Source organism: Galleria mellonella, unplaced genomic scaffold (assembly GCF_026898425.1).
Source record: "Galleria mellonella isolate WM207_F2 unplaced genomic scaffold, CSIRO_AGI_GalMel_v1 utg173, whole genome shotgun sequence".
NCBI lineage: Eukaryota > Metazoa > Arthropoda > Insecta > Lepidoptera > Pyralidae > Galleria > Galleria mellonella.
In genome coordinates this window covers 3262879-3289214 of record NW_026442016.1, presented here as the reverse complement: position 1 = coordinate 3289214, position 26336 = coordinate 3262879, and the positions used below count along the sequence as shown (strand labels likewise).

The following is a 26336-nucleotide window of genomic DNA, read 5'->3' as shown; positions in this document are numbered from 1 at the left end:
ACTGTTCCACTATTCCATTTATTCTTCCAAAAAGAAATTTTATTCAAAATCTGAACCGATTTCGATGATACTTTTTGCAGTCAAAATTTATATTGTGCATAAATCATTCAACCTAAAAGTGTTTCTTGCTCTCCCCCATACAAAGAAATATAATAATACCTAGCGTTAATAAATTTCTTTGTATGGAGGAGAGCAAGCGGAGAGCATTAATCGTAACATTTTTTATGCTACTTAGAATAACAAACAAGCTACAGACCTACCTGATAGAAAATAGTAATCATTGCCCTTAGACATGAACAGTACCATGAACATAACAAAGTATACTGTGTCGCCCAATGTATATCCCAAGTCAAACTTAATATTTCTTATTTTTATATATAATATATAAAGATATGGGTTCTACGTATTATTATATTAAATTCTAAGATACAGATTATATAAAGCTGAACAATATTCCAAGGAGTATGGTTGATATAAAAAATCATTTATGAACTGAGAGTTCACGAACGAACCGTACGGCCACATGATAAATTTTGTCTAAAAGGTTCAAAAATAGTCTCTATTTTTACTATCACCTTAAAACAGTTTATCGTTGAGATGACATATTATAAATTGTTCATTTGTACAAACTCTTTCACATCTACCTAATTTACGAGTAAAATCGTATCGTCAAGTCATAAAACAAAAACTTTTACTATTGATAGAGTATACTATAAATCCATAATCCCATTGAAGACCCAAAAAAATCTATATTTCTAATGCACTACAAACATATAGTAGTAATAAATTTGAAAAAAAATTAGGGTACTTTTTTGTAATTATTTTGTTCTTTCTTTCTTTCTTTCAATTTTGAATTGTTTTCATAATTATTTTTGCAATTAGTAAAATATATTGTCCCAAGTCATTTTTGCCAGACGAAGGTGGGTTTTTTTTTGTAAAACGAAATCTTTAACTATTAAAAATAAATAAACTCACAAACTTTCTTATAGCACACAAATAAGTTAGTATTATATGTTTGAATTCACATAAACACCTCTATACTAGCTTATTTACTTCCTCTATATCCAATCCAGAAATGCAGAAGCTCAATTGGCCGATGCACTTTCGTTTAATAACGTAGCTGTATATTAACTACATAGGTCGTGACATTGGCAATGGCCTTGATACAACATTATGATAAAGTGTATCGTGATCCGGACATATGTAGAAGTCAACTAAGATCAAATGATCTAATGAAAGTGCAATGAAACACATAACCACTCATATTATCTAGGTAAGCTCCTCAGAAGGATCTATTGTCTCATAACATATAACAAATTTTGTTAAGCGTCTCATGATATTTAAATATTGACATACCTAGTTGTTTGTAATGAATGAAAATATAGTTAAAAAGCTTGAATAATCGTCAGACAGGGATATAGCGCACGTATTGCTGACTCTTAAGTGATTGTATTCCGACCTTTTTGAATAATGGTATTCTTCTTGCTTTAGTTTAACATCCAAATCATAAAATCTCAATGAGGGCGATAACGCCCCCTTGTGGGCATTTGAGACTTTCGGGGGGGGGGGGCAGTAGAAGACCAGAGAAAATAAATACAATATTACACGTAACACATATTACGCAAATATTTATAAATATGATTATAATATTATATGTTTAAATATAATAGTGGCGACAACTATTTTAAATTCTAAATAAATAAATAGTGAGTAAAGTTAATAAGGATATATAATATGGGATAATTACTCTAGAAAAAAACATATTGCCAACAATATATACTGATTGGCAAAATAAGATTGAAAAACTATGATCTAAATAATGAGAAATTGAATTCCTGAAAGTGTTTGTGAACTAATAGGTTGGCTTTAGCATCTGTTTGATAGACTCCTTTTTAGCTGAAAAGTAACGTGACTTTTATCAGTATGCTAGTAGATATTTATAGAAGAAAAAATTACATAAATACAGTTGCGTTGTATTTCTGAATTCCAATAGTGGCGATAACAAATCGGAATCGTGCCGGACTCACATTAGCACGCGGCACGTTCCGTGAAGCACGGCATCTGATAGGTAATGCGCCAACCATAATGTGCTCTGCACTATAATACCCACATTTCATGATATTACAATTGCTCTAATATAATAAATAATAAAACTTAGTATATTCAACGGCTTTATTGTCTAAAATAGAATTAAAAGTAACTACTCTAAGTAATAATCTACAGTAGAGATAATTTTTAGAAAAAAAAAAAAAAAAGGTAATAATATGTAAATGTGTATAAATTTTGTTTCACAACTCAATGCATGTAACCAAAACTTGAGACACGTCATTTTGTAATAGTCCTCTTAAAGAGTACTTATCGTGTGTATATGTAGATTTTATAATTTATGCCCTAGTCTCTGCCTTAGAGAATTACAGTAATTTAATTAAAAATAAAAACAGAAACAAGCATATCTAAGAGAGGGTTTTGTACAACTGTTGACTTCAATATCTCCGTGCAGCCGTCGACGTCCGGCATCATGGAATATCCATACTCTATTTATTATACGTTGGTTCTTATTCTTACCGTGCAGACAGCTAATATCTTCTATAAAGATCGCGAGGCTCGCCGCTCCCTCCGCTGTCCGATATGGACCACTGAATACTTGTAACAGGTTGCTATTGCACGAAACGGAAGCAACTTACCTACAGATTCTAATCCCATTTATTTCACATGGAACAATATAGAGCGTCAACATTAAATTGAATAACAAAATTAAGTTACAGCATACATGCGCATGACATTTTAGTACTCAGGAACGGCAACGCAAAAGAAATATCTACTATGAGTATATTCTGGGATGTTCATGTCTGAATATACACGTATCTGACCTTACATGAGTAGTAGAATTGCTGAAGGTGGTTATCGTCTAATGTCAAATATTTGTTGACCGCTTTCGTTAAACACGAAAGACTCTGACTTTGCTTACCAAACGATAGTTGTATTTCACTGAATGAGTAATGCAAGTTGCAACTGCACAAATTAGTTTTATAGTTCGTAACGTCTTAATGCAAAACTAACAGTCGTAAACCGATTTGTATCTAAATGAAGCACCTGTTCATAATAACAATTTATGGTCGAACATAGCAGGGCTTCGCTTAGACATTAAAGCATGAGCCATTGGTCCTAGTACACAATCAATTAAATATACACGTCAGGGACATCTTTATGCATAAGGGGCACAGAGTTTTAACGGTTTCATTCATAGATACATGAATCTGTTAGGACCATTTATTCAGCTGGTTTTAATAATGCAATTCTTATAAACTGTTCCTACTCTTCGATACGAGTAACTGTCCTAGTAGGTATATGTTAATTTAGGACAAGACCTATTTACTGTACTAAATTTAATTGAAATTCGCGGATGATTCACTTTAACAGCACTCTGCGAGAACAGTTCGTGAAGTGAACTATTCGTATTAGTTATTGTACAATAAAATTATGTCAAAAATTATAATTAACAGCAATTATAATCTACGGGCAATTTACTCGTTTAAATGTAATTAAATATACATTCAATAAACATTTATATTTCAATCATTTTACTTAACATTCATATTTTTGTTAGTTGTATATAACAAAAATACACTCAAGACTATAATCCCAGATAGAGAAATCAGAAGCACTACGTCGACTGTTGCTATTTTATTAAACGTAAATAATCCAACATTCAACAAATCCAAATTTTCATGTATTTATCCAGTGTCTATTAAAGGTGTGATACATATGAATAGATTTGTACGTGTTCGATTTTAATGCAGAACACGAAGTACTTTTTGCTATGTAAGCAATTTGCTGCAATAGTTTACAACGGGCGGCAGGGAGCAGTGCGCCGGCAAGCTATTGCCTGTAATAAACCTGCAATATAATAAAGCCAGGGTGGTCCACCGGCCATCGCGTCGTCCAGCAATATTAAATTTATACATCCATTTTAAATTGCTTAAATAAAAATTCCATTAAGTAAGTATCTTCGTGAAATGCGCAAATTGTTACGTCGCCATCCAAGATTGTAGCGTTAGAAAAATAAAAAGATCTTACTTGAATAAAATTGCAATAAGCAACAATTTTATCTATACATACTCGTAATTATAACGTAACTGTAAATAATTTCTCTGTCAGTATAATCATCACACTATCCGCTGGATGAGGTTTAAAAAATATCTTTTAAGGCTAATTCATATAATATATATACCCTTACATAATATACCTAACAATAATTAAAACAAGAAAATATAACTGACTACGACTGATCATGGGCGAAACAGTATACTCTATTATGTCCATGGTACTACTCATGTCTATAGGCGATGGTTACCACTTTCCATCAGGTGGGTCGTCAGCTTGTTTGCCATTCTAAGTTGTATAAAAAAAAAACAAAACCCTGCCGAGGTTTTCCCTAGAGACTATATATTATGCGGCTCTTCAAAAAGAGTATATTAAAGTTTCTTCAAGGTCAGCAACAAGCATGTGACACCTCCAATGTTTCAGGCGTTTATAGTCTTTAGTAACTGTTTACCATCAGTCGGAATGTATACTTGTTTACCACTTTCGGGGGAAAAAAAAATAACATGACTAGTAAAAGTTATAATTTATAATAGAATGGCTCCCAACTTACAATATTTATTGTATCTCTCGTGCACTAGCATTTTTTAATGAGATGAAAATTAAATGAAAGCACCGCCTGCGCTATCGGTATACATTTGAGGGGTATCAGTAAGTGATGATAAGTGAGAATGAAGTTGGTCAAATTAGAAGATAATGACAAATTAACCAATCCCACTGGATGATTTTTACCATACGAAGATCAACAGTATATTGCTAGTAATGAAAAAGTTAGACCTTAGTACCTTTCCCTGGGGGGGGGGGGAGTGATTGTTAGTAATGGGGTCTAACTGCCCCATTGCTAGTAATATACTCTATCAAGTCGACCTCCGCGCGGTTCCCTCTAGAAACTATCGTAGTTAATTCTAGTGGAAATCTTCACGATAGGCTAATGGACCTGTTTTTATCGTCACCTATTGTCGCTCACTAATACCCCGCCAGTGTATACCAGTAGCGCAGGTGGGGTTATCATGTCATTTTCACCCATAAAAAAGTACCTTTCCTTCCCCTCACCGCCCCCATGTCCACTAATAACTTCTGTCAACTTTTTCTCCCTCACTTTAGGAGTATCCTAAAGTTCAGATGAACATCCATGCCACCCATATAAAATACGTGCACTTTGGAATGAAGGATTTGTTAATAAAAGGGACTAGTTCTTATTACTAGCAATAAATACTATCAGATAGGATACTGTTAGCAAAAACCAATAAAAAAACACCATTATTTGATACATGTATGAGGACAATGGGACATCCATTTATTTCAAAATTACAAAAATAGAAGTACCTACTTCTATTACTATCTCTATTTCTTGATATTATTTCATAAAGAAAAAAAATCTTGCACCGTTCATTGTCTACATATTAATCTTCTGCTCGTCTAATCACGAATTCCAACCGCAAGAAAGGGCATTATAATAGATTCCTACTCTTCTTTAATAGAAAAGTTGGTAGTAAGTATACACAACAATTTGATTCATTGTTACCTAATGCTGTCTTGATCCTCCAGGGCCACATCAAAATAAGTCAGGAATGGATAATGGATGCTATTACACGGCGTAAATTCCTGTAATAGCGATGCAATTTGCCATGACCGCTGTACGATGACGCCACAGTATTACATGACGCCCGGCAATGCGATATGCTAATTTATGTATGCCAAGTGTACTTTGTTTTCTTCTAGGAAAACTGAACATTGTTTCCAAATTACTTATGCCCGTAACGCACTTTCGCGAGTGCTTATAAGTAGATTTTTTACCTAATGCCATCGCAATTGCCTACCTATATACTTTACACAACATTTCTCACTTTTTTTTACGCGATCCAGTAATAATCAGGGCTGGTCACATTACACCTGGAAGAGGGAGAGGAATTAATAATAGGGATGTTAATTTCCATTTCTAGCAATACACCCTGTCACGTCGACCTCCACGCGGTCCCCCTGGAAAAGATCATGAACAATTCTTGATAGCTCCGTCACAATGGGATAACTGACCTAGTTTCATCTTCATCTATTACCACTTACTGGTGCCCCACCATCGTATAAGGATTGCGCACGCATGATTACCATGCAATTTGCAATTCTATGGTGCGGCGTCTTGTTTAGGCCTCTGCGCCCCTTTTAGTTCTCAGCACCTACAATATCCGTGGATAAGTAATAGAAAGAAAATGCGATAGAAACGCTGTAAATGTATTGACGTGGCAAATAAGTCCATCCATCCATCCAAAATAATTGCGTACGTAAAGCAAGATAAAAAATATTTCACATCTTGTTCACGCATCTATATTTCCCTTATAATGGTCTCTCTTTCTAAATATTACTGTCATATCGATCAAGACCAATGATAACTGCTGTCCTTAATCCACGCTATAGATACTCGTACTATTTTCATTCTTTACCTTATCTTTGTGAATCGGATAAAATTATACATTTGCAAAGTCAATAAAATTGTTGGCAAAATACCTTAATATCAACAAACAATGTGTTGATATTCGGATAAAGGTAAATTAAAGATTTTTCTATGTTATTCCTTGTTCTTAGGGGTAAATGCAAAGATTAGAGGAAAGGGATTGTTAGTAATAGAGACTGAGAATCCCATTGCTAGCAATATACCCAACCAGGTCGACCTCCTCGCGGTTCTCCCTGGAAACTATCATGGTTAATTCCTGATGAATTCGTCATGATGGGCTAACTGGCCTGTTTTTATTCTCATCTATCACCCTTAACTGGTGCTCTACCAGCGTATCCCGTTAGCGCAGGAGCGGTTACCATACCATTTTCATCTATCAAAAAAAAATATGCAAAGATTTCAGAATAGATTCTTAGGATAAATGCCACTAAAGCAGAAAAAAGAAATTGTCAATGTCAAATTGAAGACGTCAAATTAGCACCTCACTTTTGATCTACTAAATACCAAAGACACATTACCACCTTACTTCTGATATATATATTCTATGTAACCACTTCATTGAATTTGAAAATTTTATAATTATTTAAATTTTTTTGATGCATATTGATATCCATATTTTAAACAAAGGTATTACATAGTATTATTATATACTGAGACATATAATTGTATCAGTATATACCTACAACACTATAAATGTTTGCTTATTTCGTTGTTACTTCTTAATACTTGCATAGACTAATTTTTCAGTATTGTCAGTCCAAAGGTACTGCCGATTATCAAATAATGCAATTAATCTACTTTTCAGTAGTAATATAAACGCAATATTATTTGAAATATATATTTTCATTTTCATAATATTATAATAATGCATTGTGTTATTCCGGAATAATAATAAATTATGAGTAATTTAAGAAAATTAGTAAGTGTTCATTATTATTTTCGAAAATATGAAATTACATTAAATTCTATATTAAAAGGTAACCAACTACATTCCAGGTTCTTCAGAGCTTTAAAAAATTGCATCGCACTAGAATCAAAGTTTTTGAAGGAGATGAAAAGGCCTTAACTGCTGCAAGAATTAAAATCAATGATGAATATCGCAAAAACAAACATGTTAAAGATGAAGTTGCAATCAAAGCTGTAAGTTTATGTAATATTCTCTAATTTATTTTATAAATTGGTGAATTAAATATATTACTTCCTTAATCAACAAGACCTAGAGTATACTATTTATGGTGTTGTGAGTAATAAAACTTAAGAAAAAAATTTATGTATCTAAAAGTAGCTTTCAGTGTTTTAAATTATTAGATTGGTGAGTATAAAGCTACCCTTATGGACTGTTAACGAATTTTTATAAATTGTATTACACCTATGGGTCATATTCTGCATTAACACTAAATACTTTTTATACTAATACTTACATCATGAGATACTATGGATGGTAATATAACATATAAAAATAAGTCATTGTTTTGAAAACTACAATATTATGAACACATACATATAATATGACACAAAAATACATAAATGATTTGTGCTCATAATAATAAATAATAAAATATGGAATATAATTGCTTATAGTAATGAAATTTTCTTACTACAATGAAAGTGGGACAGGAATGTATATATATATATATATATATATATATATATATATATATATATATATATATATATATATATATATATATATATATATATACATTTTTATATTTACTAAATCCACAAATCTAATCACAGTTGAGGTAATAATACATTTTCTACTGTCCCATTGGAATAAAGGTAGCATTTATTTGTACCATTATTCTATTGCCCTTGTCCAATAGCAAGGATGAGTTGCTCTGCCATCCGTTCAACCCACAGCTACCTAAAAATGCTATCTACTAAAATAGAGAGTAGAGGTAAGCCTGACACTAAAAAAATAATTAGATGTGTTTACATCCTTGCATCACCTAGCCGGTTAATTGTTAAAGTTAAGACAACTTTGGTGTTGGTCAGATCAGTGCACTCACTACTAAGAGCTTTTAGAATGTAACTACTAAGTAAACCCCTAATTATTTACTAATTAATAACTCCCTAGATGGTAAAATTTGGTGAGGATGTGGAGCGGGAACTGAAAACTCAAGTTATTCAAGCCCGAGAAATCAAACCTGGTGTCTATGGTAAGTGTTGTGGTACATTATATTCAATACTTCTATACATTATTCTTATACTAATCTGTTTTTGTAAAATTATACTAATATCAAAATATTAATATAATTTTCTCAACCCAATGCAAAAAAATAATATAACTTTTATTCATAGTGGTAAAATTTAATGTGTTTTTTATTAATTATATACTATTCTTTTTTTATTAAACAGAGGCAAGGATAACTGAAGAAACACTGAAGCTAGATAATATACCTTATAATGAGAATGCTGTAATAGAAGATGAGACAACAGGACCAAGACCATGCTGTCAAGATAAAGCACAAACAAATGAACTATCTAAATAAAACATACATTAATTGTAGTCATATATAGTAATTATACTTTTTGCTTTTTATTAAAATTGGACATTTGTTTCTTTGATCAACTCTTGCTTTTTAGTATGTACAGTGTCATATAATATAATTGTACTACAATGATAATACTTTGGCTGTCACTACATAACATTGATATACAATATGTTAATTAACATAATCCATATTTAAAGCTAGTCTCTCTAGGGTCTCAAAGATAATATATTCCTTCCTAGAAAAAAAAATATATTTATATATGTATAGGACTAGGCAATAATGATCTTTTAAATATGTAGTCTTGGGAGCATTTACCAATTTCTAAGTTGTGATATATTGATGTTAATTTTTTTACTTAATGCAAAGGATACCATTTTTACTATAATGAAAATAAACATCTAAACCCATTACCCTATTAATATTATAAATATGAAAACTTATAAGGATGGGTGGATAATTTGAATAAAATTTAATCTAATTTAGCTCATACAATACTTTATGTACTGATGCATGTGGGGATAGATGCGAGATACAGATAATACAATAATAAATGCATTAAAAGTTTTGGATCCAAAAGTTACCAAACTTAAAATTAAATTTATCATGTACAGATCTATTAACAAGACAATTATTCTTATGAGCATTGATTATTTAATCTAAATATAAAAATTTAAGGGTTACTTCTGAAAATAATGTCCACCATTTAATAAATACTATTTATTAAACAAATAACGAAACTGTAGGCTACAATAAGTAATATATTTAAGGAACATTAAATTTGCCTTCATTTAATTCTTTAGTGGTCCTACAGAATCCGGTGGAATGCCTAATTCTTCATCTGTCCAAGTGCTAGGATCAACATATGTGAATTCACCCTGAAAATATACAAAATAATAATTGATATTTCATTAAGTATATTTATAAATATAAAAGAAGTATATGAGCAACAAATCAGTGTACTGCTTTAACATAATTTATTTATACATTATCAGTCTCATAATTATAATGGAAGAAAACATGTATATACATACGAAGACATGTTCCGGCTCAGTAGCAAGATGGTAGAGAATCCAAAACCAACACAATCCACCAAGTCCATTAGCTAGCATTACTGTTTTCTTAGAAGGCATAGGAGGAGGTACCCTATATGTCCATACCCTGAAATAAAAACAAAAATTAGTAAAGAAGAAGAAGAAATAAAGAAGTTGTTGTATATATTTAAATAAATATATAAAATTGTTATATAGATGTCTAAGAAAGAAGAAATCCCGTTTAACTTATTAATAGAGAACAACAACTATTAATTACTGAGTTTTAAGTTTGTGGGTACTTCAAATTGATAGAACCTATTTCCAATTGCTAATTTTACCGAAGTATGACATAACAACCATACCCGTGTCCTGCGTTTCTTCTCGAGTGTTTCATAATTTCACCTACATTTTTTAAACTTTGTATTAAAACTGCTCTCGACACGAGAGTTCTTGCTAGCATTATAAAAAAAAATATAGGACTTTTTTAACTAAATTCTACGCAAAGAGATTGGTAATTGTGATTTTTATTTACCAATTAATTGGAATTGTTTAAGAAATTCAGAAAATATCTGACTGACGGACTGAAGATTACTCGCACTGACAGTAGACTGACGACTATTGGCCAGAATTGCTAGATGTAATTTTTTTATTTTTGCCTAAATTTCATGTGTTTCTCCAAATTCAGATGTTTCCATTAATTTATTACAACATCATAACCTTCAAGAGAAGGAAATATGCTTTTTTAAAAGGCCGCCAGCACACCTACAATGCCTTTTGGTGTTGTGAGTAGTAAGCTCGTTTGCCCCTGTGTTATAAAAAAAAATTACCAAATCACAAACTTGTGTCGATTTCATTGCGTTTTGCCATGTTTAACCATCAAACCGACGATGAAAACTCCTTTCTCTACACCTGACTTCTTCAACTCATGATGTTACCTTCAACGGTATATGCTATTGAATTTCCATTAAATAAAATTAAATTAATTTCTTCACTTAAATTTAATTTTTCTCTATCTCATTTCTTCAAAATCTCATATCACTAAAATCTGTATCCAAAATTGCAAAAACTATTTTATCAGGCAATGATGCTACTGACTGTTGAACTGACAATGACTGACTTAGACTATTTATTCTTACTACGTAAACCTGTCTCTTTCTCTCCACGCGTAAATTCTATTGCACTCGAACACTGTATTCGAAAAAGATTCTTTTTTATAATATCTGTGCAACCAGTTTATTGAATTTGAAAATTTACACTACTACGGCAGCTAGGTCTTTTACAGTACCTGTCATGCCTTAGGAACTACTCACACTTATTCGCTGAACGATTTTGATCACACTTATACAGCTCTGCTTCTATCAGCCGCGTACGGCGTCATAAGAATGATAAAAGCCGTCATAGCGTGCTATCTCCGCTAAAACGCTTGTCTACTACATACGGCGTTGAATATGCTGTATTTCGTAAAAATAAAATAATTATAATTACTATAAAATACGTTTAAAGAGTGCAGACGTATTTTATAGTAATCATTAATTAATAGGATTGATATCCTTGCGTACATAATAATTACTTAATATTAAAACAAATCAATGCAGAAACAATACAGTTTGCAACTTGTCGACAAGGAGTCGCGAAATATCCCTGGAAATAGCTGTTTCGCGCGTTCGACGGTAAATGCGGCGGAACAGCCCTTAATGCTCTGTATAGCATTCGCATGATAAATACACATTTATCCTCATTTTATACTGAATTGCTGCGAAAGCAGAATTGACGCGGAAAGCTGAATGGATGCGTATACGTCTCCATACAAAATCGTTGTTTCTATGGACAAAAGCTGACTAGAGCTGAATAAGTGTGAATAGTTCCTTAATATCAATATATTTTTTTTGACATAGACATATGATAAATAATTACAATACAGTAAATATTTATTGATATTATTTTCTTAGTGCATCTTACAGCTACATAGATTTATAATAGAAACTATTTCATCATATTAGGGTAGTGCCAACTTTTTTTTATTTGCTATTGCTACCACAGACCAACTTATCACGTTATCACTGATTACTGCTTCTTCTATCTCTTTTCCTCATCCCATTTTGATTTTCATTTTATAATAATTCTTTGCATTTTATAATTTTCATTTCTTTCTTATCTAATTATTGTTCATTTGCTTTGTCTCCTACTTCAGTAGATATAATCTCTCTGATTTGTGTTCCAAACAGTAATTCATCGATTTAGTTAATTATTCAAATTAAAAACAATGAAAAATTATGAAATATTGTGGAACATGAAGTAATAACTCTATAAATGCTGTAATATCAAGTCGTCTATTTACCATCACTACACGGATATTGTATGGATTTGACAACACTTATAGTAATAGTTTCATATTAGGCACAAGAAACAAAAAAGTAGATAATATGTCCTTTTCCATATGTCTTCTTCAAACTATTGCTTTTTTGGTTAGTTGTTTTTAATAATAAAAATTCAATTATTAGAACTTATTGACATATTTATCATGTTATCATTTATTTTAATGATTTCAGGACCTCTTGGCAGTAGGCCTTATCGTACCACTTGTGCCTGGCCATGTACGGAAAATGGGTGCAAATCACATATATGTGGGCTTACTTGGATCTATCTATGCTGGTTTTCAGTTGGGATCAGGCCCACTTATAGTATGTTAATATTATTTGTTTCACAGTCTTTCGAATTCTAAAACTTTTAAAAAAATATTCTTTGGAGTGTTTGACCATACCAATTTATTTAACATTACCATTACTAAGCATGAGTATAATTTCATAACAGGAAATAGCCTATTATTATCATACTAAACAGACAAAATTAATAGTCATAGATTTTGAATTATCTATCTATATCTTAACTCGCGTGTTATGCTTGGTTTCTCTATATACCTGTATGGATATCTATTATATATATTCTAAGTAAATAATAATGATATAATTGATGATACATCTCACAAAATTAGCTTTATTTATATATGGATAGATACAATTAAGCTATTTTACATATCAATCTTATACTTAATTGGCTGACAAATATTTGTATTATCTTCACAAACTGCCATTTTATTTTTCAGGGCAGTTTGAGTGACCTTAAGGGCCGAAAAGCAATATTAATGATGACACTACTTATATGTGCTTTAGCTTACACAATTATAGGGCTCACCCCTTCTATTGCAATGATTCTAGTCATTCGAGCTGTTTTAGGTATTATTACATGTACTTTTATTCTATATAGGCTGTTAATTTATCTTAAATATTAAAGTATTTGCCTTTGTTTTTTTTTTTATTTATTGCTATATTTAAACATTATGTAATTATAATCTATTGACTAAGGTTTTTCAGAAAATAGTGATCCTTAAGTTAAATATTTCTTTTTATATATATGTGGATTTTCTCTGCTTTCTAGGTTTATTCAAACAAACTCAGATGTTGACTAAAGCTCTAGTACCAGACTATGAAAAAAATGAACAGAAGCAGTCGGGTATATATGGAAAAATGGCTGCAATTTCAGGTGCAGGTATCACATTGGGTCCTGTCATTGGTGGGCATATAGCAGAAGATAATCCAGAAAATGGTTTTACTTTTATTGCAGTTGTTGTTGGATTTTGCTTTATTTTTAATGCTGGTAGGTACATAATTAATTATATTAGATGTTTTTATTGACTGAATTTTACTTTAAGTTTTTGCATTATTGCATTGCATGTTTAAACTTTCTGTTTAAAATAACATCTAGTACTATAATAATATAATTGTTATAACTAGCTAACTAGATGATAAATACATTTGACTAGCCTATCAGAGTTCAGTAACAAGTTTATTTAATTTAATACTATAACAGAATACTCTGGAGATTGATATAAATTGTATGTTTTTCATAATAAGTATAGTAGGAAACTACTTTTCACTGTATATTTTACTTATATTTCTAAACACTTATTTTCAGGATTAGCATATTTCTTACCTAAAACAAGCAGTAAAAAACGCTCGAAAGGAAAATCAAGCAAGAATACTGCACCATCCAAAAATATAATACATTCCTTCATAGGTAATATCAAACAGTCTGTAATAGAATTATACAAAGTTAAATGGTCTGAATATTGGGATATATTTTTGTTCAAAGCTTTAATAGGATTCACAATGGGTGTTTATTATTCAAATTACTCTTTATATTTAAAAACACAATATCAACTTACTCCAAAATATGTAGGTTATGTTATTTCATTTCAAGGAGTAATTGGTTCAATATCTAGCTTTTTCATAGGTTACATAAATAATTTTTATACGCATGACATTGATTATAGTTTACGAAATTTTCATGTTTTTGTCCTATTGAGTGTATCATTATCAGGCTTAATTGTGTCCTATAATGTTTTTACTTATATTATATGGTTAGTTCCTTTAGCTATAGGCAATGCAATAGGTAGGCTAGTGACATTGGAAATGATACTGAAGCGTAGTCATGGTGATCACAGAGGAACATTAATTGGAGCATCAAATAGTGTCCGATCTCTCTCTGGAGTTATAGCTCCCATGGTGGCAGGATTTATTGGGGAGTACTTTGGAGTTGCATATGTTATATATGCATCTTTTTGCTCTACCATATTAGGTCTTGCCTTGAGTTATCAATATAGATATAAACAACTCAAAATTGATTAAAAAAATTATACAGATTATTATTATATTTTTGTTATAAAAAAGAATATATTATTTAAAAATATGATTGTTTTCTTTCAAATCTGGTCCGTTTTGATCTATTAGTTTAAGTATCAGTATATTGACAGTATTTCCATGTTACTGAATTCCACTAAGTACTACTGATAAACTAGTTATGTTGCATTTTAAAACATCGAAACCTGATATCATAATACTGTTTACTTAAAATTTACAAGATTTAATGCAAAATTGATAAATAATAAAGGAATATTAAATAATAACCAAAATGTTGTTAAATAAATATTTATTTACATGCTTTCTTTATGGACTATATTAGACTGATATAGATCTATATCAAACTTTACGAACCTATAGAGAACTGTAATTAACAGATACTAATTTTATACTAAATGAATAGATAATAAATATACAATCACTCTCCTTCCAAACTTTGCATTTGTTTCCTTCTCATGTCTGTAATAAGTTTCTGAATATCTTCTCTGTCCTTTGCATTTTCCGGTGGAAAAATATTACGCTTGGTTTTTGTTACCCACTCCTCGAAATAAGCAGGTTGATTAAAATAATGGAAAAGTATTACAGGGAAAGACATGTACATTGCCATTCTTCCAACTTCTAATTTCCAGTTCCCCATGGTCAGTTTATTACCTATGAATGTCAATATCTGTATAAGATTCACAAAATTGGAATAATTTTGATAAAAACAACTTGGGTATCTTTGTTTTTTTTTTGTTTTTTTTTTTTTTTAGTACGTTTGTTCCGTTTGGAACAGGCTAAGGTCGGAGACCATGCTGCCTAGTCTTCAAAAAGATAATTTGTCTGGAATTTTTTTTTTGTTTCCGAGAGAGTTATGTGAATGTCACTGTCACTTCAACATCACCACAGAGTAAATTACAGATATCTGAATTGTAGGATAAGAGAGAAACATAAGAACAAGGAATTACATAAATTATTATGATAGTGTTAAAATAATTCATAGCAGGGTGGTGTATAGAAAATCTTATACGGCCGTATACTTTCTACATAAAATGTGTCAAACATATACTAGAGTATATGTAAAATTTGTCATTTACAAATAATTGATAATGTCATATATATATATATATATATATATATGACATTATTATCAAGTCAAAAAAATTAAGAAATACTATTTAAAAAAAAACCTTTTTGGTCTCGAATTTTATTCGTTATTCTGAGCTGTATGTTACACCAAAGATTCTGGTATAGAATTATTATAGTTATCAGATTTACGGCAGTAAAAAAAATTGATGCTGGAGTGATATTTTTCTACGAAACTTTATTTTATTAATCTACCGCTCATTTTAGAATATAATTTTTTATGTTATAATAATGTAACTTACAATGGCAAACAAGCTGACGACCCACCTCATGGAAAGTGATAACCGTCGCCTACAGACATAAGCTTGGACATAGTTTCGCCATACTGTTTCGCCCAGGATACCTCCCATGCGTTGCTATTTCTGAGGACTCAGGTGTTATTTCTGTATACCCTATAAACTCATTATTATATCAATACGAGGGGGGCAAAAGATTGTTAGTAATGGGGAGGTAAGTCCCCATTGTTATCAATATACCTTAACAGGTCGACCTCCACGCGATTCCCCCTAGAAACCATCGTGACTAATTTATCGTTAAATTCGTCACGATGAGCTAATTGACCTACCTTTTACCTCCACCAATCATCCCTCACTGGTGCCCCGCCAGTGTATACCGATAGCGCGAGCGGGCCTACCATTCCATTATCATCCATAACAAACCCTTCAAATCGAAACAACCAAACAAACACAACTGCTTTACGGTATTAACACGAATGGCACAAAGGTACCTAAGTAAACGATTTGTTAATGACGTTAAGGGAGTGAGAGGAAGGATTGTTAGCAAAGAGGCCGAGCACCCCCAATGCTATATAGCCTATCAGGCTGACTGTTATTTCTTAGACGTTAATAGAAGAGTAAAATATAAAACATCATATAAGTCGGATAAAAAAAAATACACTAAAAAGGTGTACAACGTGGTGGCTGCCAATAGTTCAGCAAAATTGAGCCTCACGCGTTTTTTCCTGAAAATCATCTTGATTAATTCCCATTGTATTCGTCGCACTGCCTAACTGACCTATCATTTTATTTTCATCTATCATCTTTAATTGGCAACCCACAAGCGCAAATTATTAGCGTAGGCAGAGCTATTGAACTCAAAACATTTTAGACTGGTTGTCTTTAGGATACTGTGTTAGGATATCATAGGTTCTTTATCTTTGTTATAGAAATGTTTCAAAATTTATCAAAATTTTTTATACTGTGGATTGAAGTGACTGATGAAACAACATTTTGTTTGATGTGACTGACGTGTATGTATAAATGAAACGAGATAACAACAACGTCAAGAAAAAAAAGGCGGGAAACTCGAATAAGAACAAGCGGGTTTTTTAAATTTTTTTTATTAATTTATAAAAACTATCTCTATCAATTCTTATTATTGAATAAAATATTATATTTTCACTAAATTCAGTGACAGTAATATAATTAGCATTCATGGGGAAGCGCAGTTGTAGGAAAAGGAAAAAAAAAGATGACGATTCAGGTGATGTAGACCATGAACCTTGTAATGACAAGGATATATATTCGGAAGATACTTCTACTGACTCAGAATCTGAAATTGATAAGGCCGATAAGTATAAACCTTACTACGTCACAGATTATATTAGAAGATATCCCGAGGAATCCCCTGGGACAGAATTTGTTGTCTTTGTAGAATCCTCAGATAGTCAGAAAACCATTGGATCCAGAGACTTGCTCTCACTCTCCTCCTGTTTAAAACGTTTTAATAAAGGGGTAACTTATCTTAGATCTATAAATAAATTCAAAATCGGAGTATACTTTCAAAAGCCAGACTTAGCCAATGCTTTTTTAAATAATAAAACTTTTTTAAATGACTACCATTTTAAGGCCAGTATTCCTGCTTCTTCAACAGAAGTTACAGGCGTTATTAGAAATGTACCTACAAATATATCTAATAAAAAAATATATACTATGATATCGAGTTCTAAGAAGATTATTGCTATTAAAAGAATTTTAAGAAAAAATACCTTGACTCATGGATATGTGTTACAGCCAACTCTAACCGTGACAATTACTTTTGCTGCATCTGTATTACCTGAATATCTGGATATTGGAGGTTGGCGCCACAATGTCACTCCATATATACCACCAGTTAAACAATGCTACCGGTGCTTGAGGTATGGACATTTAGCTAAATTCTGTAAGAATTCTGAGCGTTGCAGCATCTGCAAAGGTGAGCATAATTATAAAACTTGTACAACTGGAATGGAAAACGCTATTTGTGTACACTGCAATGGAAATCACACAAGTGTATCACCGCAATGCCCTGTTAAACAAAAGAAAATTGCTGAAAATAGATCTAAATTCAGACCTGCTTCTTTTGGAGATATACTTAGCACTGAAATATTTCCTAAACTGGGTAACAAACCTAAAAAAAATGTAGACCTAATTTCAATTCTAAATTCTGATAACAAGAGTTTATCACTTTTAATAGAAAGCATAATCAAACTTATTTCACTACATAACACAAAGAACACATCTATTAACACTAAAAGTGTTTTGAATGTGTTATATGATACTTTTGGTAATAGACCTATTTCACAAAATTCAATCGAGACCAATTAACTATTATACAGTGGAACGCTCAGAGCCTACTGAGCAATCGACATATTTTTACACAATTTTTAAATGAACATCATATTCACATTGCTCTCATCTCAGAAACTTGGCTAAAACCACATTACAAATTAAAAATTAAAGATTATTGTATAGAACGAAATGATTGTGGTAATAACCACAATGGAGTAGCGATTATTATACATAATAGTATTAGATATAAAAAACTTCACTCTTTTTTCGACAATTCTTTGCAAACTATAGCTATTAGTATTGAAGTTAATAATTCTTGGTATTCAGTTGCCAGTATTTACTGTCCTACCAATAGTACACCTAGTTTTACTAAAGCCAAATTTAAGTTCTTTTTGGAGTCTCTTCCTAAACCCACTATCATATCTGGAGATTTAAATGCACATCATACTATGTGGGGTTGTACCTCCACTAATACATGAGGTAAAGACATTCTTGATTGTTTAGATGAATGTAATTTGGTACTATTAAATGATAAGCAAGTTACTACTGTTGGCTCTCATATTTGGAGACCCAATGGCCTTGATTTAACTATGGTATCCCCATCCATATCATTAAAATGCGAGTGGTCGGTTCATGATGATCCGTTAGGAAGTTATCACCTGCCGACTTTTACTAAAATAAACACAAAGAACTCTTCATCAACTCCGTCAGGTGAACAACATGCTCCTATAGATGAAGTTAATAAACTTTTGTTAAATCGTATAAACCTACGTCTCGTTAATTGGGATCTTTATTCTGAAACTGTTAATCAATTACTTTTGGATTTCGAGTATGATGTCAATGAACCCTTAAACAATTACAATAGGTTCTGTAAAATTATTTTGACAGCTGTGGAACGTTCCGTTCCACGTAGGAACTTATCAAATAGCGGTGCAAATACTTCAAAGAGGCACAAACATATTGCAGTACCTTGGTGGAATAACAGGTGTGCGACAGCTGTCAATGATAGTAAAGCGGCTTACCTTAGGTTTAAACAAAATCCAACTCTCGATAATTACATAAATTTTAAAAGAGTTCAAGCTGTTAAAAAGTTAGTAATTAAGCAAGTAAGACAACAGGGGTGGCAGGAATTTTGTTCCAAATTTAATAGATTAACACCAATTTCCACTGTTTGGCAAAATATGAGAAAACTAAATTCAAAACATCGTCAAAATCATTTTAAAGATATATCATGGGTCAATGATTTTTTACGCAAATATACTCCTGATTTTGTACACTCACCTTTTGATGACAAACAGTTTAATTCTGTTAATTCATGCCCAAAATTTCTCACTGACCCATTCTCAATTGATGAAATATCCAGTGCAGTAAAATCTAGAAAAGATACAGCTAGTGGCCTTGATCGCTTAACATACAATATGTTTCGATTGCTGAATAAAATAAACCTTACTAAACTCTTACAAATTTTTAACGATTTATGGAAGGACTGTATTATCCCACCAGAATGGAAAATGGATTGTTTGATTCCAGTAATTAAACCCGGTAAAGATCCTACAAATTTCGACTCCTATAGACCTATAACATTGACGTCCTGTGCAGGCAAATTATTCGAACAATTAATTAAACAGCGTTTAGAGTTCTTTATTGAAAGTAATAGTATATTACCATCGAATCAATTTGGTTTTCGCCGTGGATATTCAGCGCGCGAAAGTTTAGCAAACTTCTATGTCGACCTTAGTACTGCTTTGAATAACGATGAATATGTTCTATCTGTTTTTTTAGATGTCGTAGGAGCTTTTAACAATGTAAATTTAACAGTTCTATCTTCGATTTTATCCTCATTTCTTCCAATGAAACTTATCGAATGGATTTATAATTTTCTTAGTAATAGAGAAGTGTTTGTTAAAGTAAATAGTAAATTAATAGGACCTAGGTTAAGCTCTAAAGGAGTATGTCAAGGTGGTATTCTAAGCCCGCTACTATATATTTTATATATCTATAAACTTAATTCAATTTTAGGAAACAGTGTGAACAACTTGCAATTTGCCGATGATTTATTAATTTATATAAAAGGAAAGAATATTATTGATATGCAATTAGTGTTAAATGAGTCATTAAAAAGACTTGAGAAATATTTTTCTCTTCTTTCCCTCGATATTAGTTTAACCAAAAGTAAAGTAGTTGTTTTTCATCAAGTTCATAAATATGTTCCATTAATGAATATTATATATAATAATCAAACTCTTCCAACAGACTGTAGCGTTAAATTTCTGGGGGTAATTTTTCATCAAAATTTAAAATGGGATCTATACGTTGATTGCTTAGTAGATCGTGCTTTAAGAGCCACTAATATAATAAGATCTGTAATTGGTCGTAACTGGGGAGCTGATCCTAAAATTATCCTTTTACTTTACAAATCTCTTGTTAGAAGTAATTTTGATTACGCTTTCTTTTGTTATGCCTCAGAACATAAATTAGTAGAAAAACTCGAAAAAATTCAAAATATGAATTTAAGACTTATTTTAGGTGCTATGTATACTTCTCCAATTATCTCAATGCAAGTAGAATGTAATTTGCCTCCTATCCTTCTTCGTTTCGAATACCTAAAACTCAAATTTCTCTTCAAAGTTTTTTCAGTTTCCAATAACCCACTCATACTCAAATTATTAAATTGCCCCATTTCTATGTTTTTGAATAAAACTATTGTCAATGATTTGAATTTACGAGATGAATATAACATCTATAGTAGTAAGATACTTCCTTGTTATAATGGCCTTTATGAGAGTAAGTTCTGTAAGATCAAAATTGTTATACGTAAAGACATAAAAGAAAAGCACGATATGTATGAGACTTTATCAGGATTTATTGACTACAGGCAGATATATACAGATGGTTCCAAAAATGCACTTAGCACTTCAGTGGCTTTTTACGATTTGTCAAATAGATTTGGTCACGGTTATAAAATTTCAACTTTGGCTAGTATTTACACAGCAGAAGCAAAAGCTATATTTTTAGCATTAGAATACATAGAAAAACAGGTACTATATTCGAAATGGATTATAATTACAGATAGTATGAGTGTTCTTATGGCATTAAAAAATAACACATTCATTTCATCATCAAACTACTTAATTCAAGAAATTCGTAATAAATATTATCATCTCTGTACTATATATGGAAAAGATATTATCTTCATCTGGACCCCTTCACATATTGGAGTGTTTGGGAATGAACAAGTAGACACTTTGGCTAAAATTATTAATTCAAGTGCTGCTCGTGTTCAAGATTTACCCCTTTGTTACTCAGATTGTAGTATTGGAATACATAAAATCGTTACAACTAAATGGGAGGAGCATTGGACTCAAATATTACAGACTAAAGGCAAATGGTACCGCAAAATTAATTGGCGTATTGGAAAACCGTGGTTCTGCAAAGGAAAGGACACAAACAGAAAATTTTACACCAATATTTGTAGATTACGAATCGGCCACGGACATTTCAACGAACACCTGCACCGAATGGGCATGATCGCTTCCCCATCATGCACATGGTGTAACTCAAATACAGCCCAATCTCTACATCACCTTTTTTTGATTGCTCTGAATTTGTCATTCAAAGACACATTATGTTTGACGAACTTAGGATTATCTTCAAAAAACCCGAAAATATCCCGCACTCAATCCCGCTTCTCTTAAGATTTCCTTCTTGTTTCAAAGCTATTTTCACTTATATTACTACAACATTCAAGGAGCTATAAGAATACTTTTATTGAATTGCAAGACAATGATTTTTTATAATTATTTATTTTTAATTTGATAAATCCACTGGTTTAAGAAAACTCAAGAAAAGATATTTATGAAAATGTACTTACCGGATTTGACAAATGAAATATTGAAGATTATGACAATAATTGAAGCGACATTAGAAAAATAAAATTCCAGACAATTTATCTTTTTGAAGACTAGGCAGCATGGTCTCCGACCTTAGCCTGTTCCAAACGGAACAAACGTACTAAAAAAAAAAAAAAACGTACGTAATCGTAAAAACAGTGAAGTTGTATCTTGAGCGTTTCTTTAGTGTTACATCTATTATTTATTATTCTTTCTAATTTCACTTGCAATGTACAGACGACAGATAAATTTAATATATGTTGAGTGATAATGTGATATGATTTAACTTTGGAAATGGAGACAAATGCAAATGTGAAGGGTAAGTAAAAACTAGGTGTAATGTACCTGTTCTAATTTGTGTGTTTGTGTATGAATAACTGTTTTCTACAACGAATTCAGGTGACGTATTAGGTACTTAATTCAATAATTCATTTTTTTCGTATGCATTACGAAAATTTTTGTTTAATACAATGACCTAGGTACGGATATTGGCACTATGTTATGACTCCTGTCCATATCTTTAAAATTTCTTAATTTTTTGTCAAAATATTTAAACACCGTAATGACAAATTCTAAAATTATGTTTGTATAATAAATGTAATTATTATTATTGTTTCCCCTTTGAATTGTCTTATATAGTATGAGTCATTTTTAAGCATTCTGAGGTCATGCACGTTGAATGCTAATAAACAAATCGCGCGCCGCGACCTGGTGCTATTACAACGCAAATCGTAAGGTGGTACCTGCTAATAATTGAAAGTTTGGGGATAGTTTGCACTAATACCCTTGATTCTGCTATCATCCTAATTCTTATTAATTTTCTTAAATCTATTATTATTTTTTATTTACTTATATTGATGAGGTTGATTCAAAGTGTCAATCCCTATATATATTTCTAGACTTAAAATTTAAAATTGATAATTTATAGAAAGTTATATATTACAGTACTAAAAACTAAATATTAATTAGTTCTAATTGAAATTAAAAATCTAATATAAATTTAGTTAATAATTGTTGTTAGCATAAAATCATTATCTGTACTAAGATTATAAAAAGGGAAGATTTGATTGTTTGTTTGTTTGTTATGAATAAACTCAAAAACTACCTAACCAATTATAAAAAATCCTTGCCTTTTAGATTATCAGTGAGTAATATATGTTATATATTATTTTTGGAAATTCCCTCAACATGAGCTGGGTCACTAAATAATAGATATATAAAATAAATAAAGTTGCTATTTTTAATATTACTCTCCTGTTCTATGTATTGCAACAGCAGTCTTGTAGTAACAGAGTATACTGTGTTATTTGTGATACCTTTCATATGTCACAATTCCTGAGGACTAAGGTTGTATATCTCTGTACTCTTTAATTTTAATGCCATATTCCACCTTTAGACTGAAATAAAGCTATGCCAACAACTGCTTCATGGCAGAACACAAATGGGATAGAGGTACTCGAATGAACAACAAATTATAAAAAAATATATAAAATTGTATAATATGGGTAATATTATAGAAATAATATAAATATTTTATATTACTTAATATCATCTATATAAATAATATAGTAAATTTCATCAAACTCAAAATTGGCCTATTGATTTTTAGTTGTAGTTTTCTAATTGTAGTTCTAGTATCAGGAATTTTTAATTAAATTTCATGTACATGCTATCTAGACAGATTGTATTCTACAAAAACTTACTTTAATAGTAAATAAAAACAGAAAGTATGAAGTAATAAAATCAGTTCAGAATTGGCAAAGAAATCATTACAAAACATAAAAAAACAAATTTGTTAAAAATTGAGTTCTATTTTAAAGTTGCTTAAAATATAATATCATCATTGTATTTATTTTATTTTTTTATATCACATGAGTATGAGTGAATTAAGTGAAGTGTTCAGTAAAGGTTTATATTTTAAGAAATACATAAATATGAAAATTATATAAAAATTAAAATATTTATTCAATTGGTCCCTTGCAAAATTAAAAAAATATAAAATAATAAAAAGAGAATGTTTTATTACATAATAATGTTATCTTTTTTTAAAAGTAGAAAATGAAGGATGTCTGAAATAGTTGATTATTGTTGATATTAAAAACTGATTGATATTATGTTTGTTTACACCAAATTTTTACTATATCTGAATTAACTGTAATTTTTCACATATAATTTAAATTTTTTCAATATTTATGAATGATTAAAAAGTCCTAAGATATGAAGATTGTGAATTAAAATGCTAAGGATTTATTACTTTTAATACTAATCCATATCATTCTTTTAATCCATTACCAAATTTATGTTATTGTATTTTGTTTCAAATGACATGACCCCTGTATCCTATACACTAGACTAGGCTACCTTAAGAAACTGGTTATTTAACATGAGAGTTTATCTAAAATTTTTAAGGTTTTATGTTAGTTGTTATGTTGTTTGAAAGAATTTTTCATGTATGCATGTGTATATGTATTGCATTTATCTCACAATAAATATTCTTTTGCAGTGTCCTGTATTGTGAACTACACATATGATGCATCAGAACCCGATGAGCTGACTATCAGACCAGGTGATGTTCTCCGAGATGTGGAGAGACTGCCGGGAGGCTGGTGGCGAGGGGAACTGCGTGGCCGTCGGGGCATGTTCCCTGACAATTTTGTATCAGTGCTTGCTGAACAAACCACTGCAAGGTTAGTTTATATATTGTCATAGTCGTAGAATACTGACTTATCTGACAAACATTAAATATATTATACATACCAGAGTTTACCCGCAACTTCATCTATGTGACTGGAATATGTTTAATGACCAGGATAAAATGTAGTCTAAATCCTTCTTCATTCAACAACTTTTTTAATTGTAACAAACAAACAAGCTCAAAATTTAAATTGTAACTTACTATTTTATATGTATACATATATACAAATATGTTTGTATGTAATGTATGCTACAATTTACAGTTATGGTTCTTAACAATAAACATGAACAAATATATACAATTTTAATAAAAAAAAAAAAATATGTCATAAAGTACATAAATTTATTGAGTACTTATATTTTTTCTAGTATAGGGATGTAAGAACATATCAAAAATCATATTATTTGTATTCATACGTAACATTTATCTGGAGTATTATATTGACATAGCTGTGTGTGCCCTGGCATAGGATGGGTCACCCATTCCTTTCCTATGGGTGTTGTAAGAGGTGACTAAGTGAGAGCGAGGGATGGGCAGCAGCATCCCTCTTAAAACATCTTTAAAAGCCTAACTGTGGTTGCCAACCTGCTTACCAAACGTGGCAACTACTGGCAAAACTCTTCTTATGACTAAAGTCCAGCAGTGGACAGTTAACGGCTAAAAAGTAATAATTATATTGACTTACCATGGGTTTTCTATTTAAGATAATTGTAGGTTTCTCATAGATAGTACCACAAATTTTTAATAGTACATCCTTTATTGATGACAAAACTCTACCTACCTATTATTTAGCTTGCCCTTTAGTTACAACTATTTATTAATAACGAATTTACTTTCACACTAAAGTATTTGTAAATAATTACTCCTAATGCAGTTTATGTTAAACATTTTGGACAGATTTTATATATATATATATATAGGAATTTGAAATTAAAATTTAGCCAAAATCAGTTAGTTTGTCAATTACTGCGTTTAATTTAAATCCATATCATAAAATCTTTTTAGGCGTTATATATTTATTTTGCATTTTTTATAATAATATGATTTGAGGTTTGAAAGAAATATCTATAATTATAAGTGTAACAATTTTCAAGTAAATTTTATTTTATAAAAACAGCTATGATATAGAGGACTTATTGCTACTGAACTTACATGTAAGGATTTTTGCAATTTCTGTGTGGATTCCTAAAAAGTAGGCATGGTAATGATTAATCATTTGTTCTGTATTCGTCATTTAAAATGAGTATTAAATAAAATGAGTAATAGGAAAGCATATGAAGTTAAAAATTGTACGTGAAGTA

The 26336-nt window shown here is 30.9% G+C and overlaps 5 protein-coding genes and 1 long non-coding RNA gene across 7 annotated transcripts in view; 3 read left to right on the top strand and 3 right to left on the bottom strand.

Annotated features, from left to right (window-relative positions):
• Positions 1–7311: 7311 nt before the first annotated feature.
• On the top strand, positions 7312–9125 carry LOC113515562 (complex III assembly factor LYRM7). Its single transcript, XM_026899818.3, has 4 exons — positions 7312–7469; positions 7547–7690; positions 8631–8712; positions 8912–9125. The coding sequence occupies exons 1-4, from the start codon at positions 7449–7451 to the stop codon at positions 9043–9045; spliced, it is 381 nt and encodes a 126-aa protein (XP_026755619.1). The 5' UTR covers positions 7312–7448; the 3' UTR covers positions 9046–9125.
• A 625-nt stretch (positions 9126–9750) lies between these two features.
• LOC113515569 (NADH dehydrogenase [ubiquinone] 1 beta subcomplex subunit 2, mitochondrial-like) lies at positions 9751–10684 on the bottom strand. The gene is made up of 3 exons (XM_026899828.3): positions 10442–10684; positions 10080–10206; positions 9751–9923 (listed from the first exon to the last, which is right to left on the bottom strand). Exons 1-3 carry the CDS (start codon positions 10537–10539, stop codon positions 9837–9839), a joined length of 312 nt encoding a protein of 103 aa, XP_026755629.1. The 5' UTR covers positions 10540–10684; the 3' UTR covers positions 9751–9836.
• Positions 10685–12100: 1416 nt separating this feature from the next.
• LOC113515476 (major facilitator superfamily domain-containing protein 9-like) lies at positions 12101–14825 on the top strand. Its single transcript, XM_026899704.3, has 5 exons — positions 12101–12544; positions 12629–12760; positions 13183–13312; positions 13515–13733; positions 14052–14825. Exons 1-5 carry the CDS (start codon positions 12503–12505, stop codon positions 14762–14764), a joined length of 1236 nt encoding a protein of 411 aa, XP_026755505.2. The 5' UTR covers positions 12101–12502; the 3' UTR covers positions 14765–14825.
• Positions 14826–15048: 223 nt separating this feature from the next.
• LOC113515655 (protein PET100 homolog, mitochondrial) lies at positions 15049–15542 on the bottom strand. Its single transcript, XM_026899915.3, has one exon. The coding sequence runs from the start codon at positions 15411–15413 to the stop codon at positions 15195–15197; it is 219 nt and encodes a 72-aa protein (XP_026755716.1). The 5' UTR covers positions 15414–15542; the 3' UTR covers positions 15049–15194.
• A 387-nt stretch (positions 15543–15929) lies between these two features.
• LOC128200326 (uncharacterized) lies at positions 15930–19412 on the bottom strand. Its single transcript, XR_008252682.1, has 3 exons — positions 19222–19412; positions 17889–18086; positions 15930–17452 (listed from the first exon to the last, which is right to left on the bottom strand). It is a non-coding gene; the product is annotated as an uncharacterized LOC128200326 (long non-coding RNA).
• A 3072-nt stretch (positions 19413–22484) lies between these two features.
• LOC113515631 (SH3 domain-containing kinase-binding protein 1) overlaps positions 22485–26336 on the top strand; it is a 30158-nt gene continuing 26306 nt past the window's right edge. For both annotated transcript variants that reach the window (XM_052893430.1, XM_052893429.1), the window contains exons 1-2: positions 22485–22659; positions 24844–25027. In XM_052893430.1, the coding sequence (XP_052749390.1) occupies positions 22635–22659; positions 24844–25027 (209 nt within the window). In that variant the 5' untranslated portion in view covers positions 22485–22634. The remainder of the gene's footprint in view (positions 22660–24843; positions 25028–26336) is intronic.